Genomic DNA, 2,059 nt, shown 5'->3' with positions numbered 1-2,059 from the left:
AAATAACCCCGAGTACTATCCCTCTATTAAGATCTTCCCTATATATATATATGTTCATCTTCACCTTTTCATGTGTCAAACCACCAAATAATTATTCCAAAAATCTTGAAATACCAATATTATTTTCACATGGAATTCCATTTCCAAGAAAATCATCACCACAAATTCCAACCTAATCAAATCACAATAACAAAAAATGTGAACAATGTCTTGCCAAATAAAGTCACCAAATTCAAAGGGAAAAAGAAATCAAGCAATGGCAACAACAAATTTGTTGGAGTAAGGCAAAGGCAGAGTGGAAGATGGGTGGCCGAGATCAAAGACACCACCCAAAAAATAAGAATGTGGTTAGGAACCTTTGAGACAGCTGAAGCGGCCGCTCGTGCTTACGATGAGGCCGCTTGTTTGCTCCGAGGTTCCAACACCCGAACCAACTTTGTTAATACTCATGTTTCTCCAAATTCACCTCTTGCTTCTAGGATAAAAAACCTTCTTAGAAACAAAAAGGTAGAAAGTCAAAAGTCAAATGTTTTTGACAATAATGTTGCTATTACACCCACAAAACCTAGCACAACTTTTTCACTTTGTAGCATTAACAATGCCCTAATCAACCCTAATAATAACTTAGTTGAAAATAGTAAGGTTGTGCATGGAAATGTTAATAATTATTGTTCCGAAAATCATCAAACTAAGATGTATAGTGGATTTGTGGGTAGCTATGATCATGTAGGAACTTATTATTCATCATCTCAATGTGGGATAGAAGACAATAGTCGATACATTAGGCCGGAGTTAGGCACGTTAACCTTAAGCCAAGAATTGTCGGAAATTATGCCGCCCAAGGATGAAGTTATGTCACCATTAATGGGGACCGAACCGTCGGAGTTTGAGCGATCAGTAATGGAGAAGGAGATGATGGTTTCTGCCTCATTTTGCACAGGGGCCAACAATGGTGTACAAGATTTTGTTGATTTTTTTCATGATCCTGTTTATGCTCTTTGGGATCTTCCTCCTGTTTATCCATCTTTCTGCTCCTTTTGACCTCTTTTCATTTGTTTCTATTTATCTTACATTTTTCTTCATTACAGTAAACGCTTTTTTTTAATCCATTGGCCTTTATTCTTTCTCTAGAGCAAAAAAAATCTCGTAAATTACGATTTTACACTTTTACATAAGAAAATGTGTACAACTTTAACTCAAATTAATTTTTGGACTCGAATGAGTTGAGGCCTGCTTTATGGGTTATTGGTTTTATAGTTTAACCTTAAGACGACTTTTCAAGAGACTTGATAACGAATACGATTATATGGTAGAGTATACGAAATTGTAAGAAGGATTAGCCTTATAGGCGGAATAGGTAGGATGATCGATGTGTGGACCTTTCGTCCAAGAAAAGCCGATTCTGGCGGCTGCTAAAGTCACGAATAAAATCCATGCCTCAAGTTCCAAAAGCTCAAAATGATGGTGGCATGAGTGTGATTGTAGTGTATTGTTTTTACTAGGGTTGAGCAAAACCGGGTACCCGACCCGGTTTTGCAAACCGGTTCGGTTCCGGCTTTAAAAAACCTTAAATTTCTTAAACCTCACCCGCACCTCTTTTAATCGGGGTAACCGGTTTTTCTGGAATTTTCAAACCGGATCTGAAAACCGGTTACTCGAACCGGTTTTCGAACCCGGTTTTTGGTTGAATGCTCTTGATTGGCACAATAACCATGCTGCCATTTTGAATATTTGAAGACCTCGGTTATCAAATGTTAAAATTACTTCATAAAGAAATCATACATATTAAAGTTCAAAGAGTTATAGACATGTAAATGATGTTCAAAACTACAATTAACGAGTCACATACATCTAAAATTACTTTATAAAGAATTTTTGGTTTTTTAGAGATGATAGAGAGGGGGTGAAAGACTGAAGGGCAGGAGATGAACAAGAGAAATAGGGTTTTGATGTTTTGGGCCTAATTCTTGGCTTGGGTGTGTTTAATTCATAGATGAAATTATATTTCAGAAAAAAGTCAATCCGGTTTTAAAAGCGGTCTCCAATTTGGTTTTTTTAG

General features: G+C 36.7%; 1 protein-coding gene across 1 annotated transcript; it reads left to right on the top strand.

Annotated features, from left to right (window-relative positions):
• The first annotated feature begins 342 nt into the window (after nt 1-342).
• On the top strand, nt 343-1,041 carry LOC141655385 (ethylene-responsive transcription factor ERN1-like). The gene has a single exon (XM_074462469.1). It carries the CDS (start codon nt 343-345, stop codon nt 1,039-1,041), a length of 699 nt encoding a protein of 232 aa, XP_074318570.1.
• The last annotated feature ends 1,018 nt before the right edge of the window (nt 1,042-2,059 follow it).

This window comes from Silene latifolia, chromosome 5 (assembly GCF_048544455.1).
Source record: "Silene latifolia isolate original U9 population chromosome 5, ASM4854445v1, whole genome shotgun sequence".
Lineage (NCBI taxonomy): Eukaryota > Viridiplantae > Streptophyta > Magnoliopsida > Caryophyllales > Caryophyllaceae > Silene > Silene latifolia.
The sequence above is the reverse complement of the archived record's forward strand: the minus strand, read 5'-3'. Positions and strand labels throughout refer to the sequence as shown.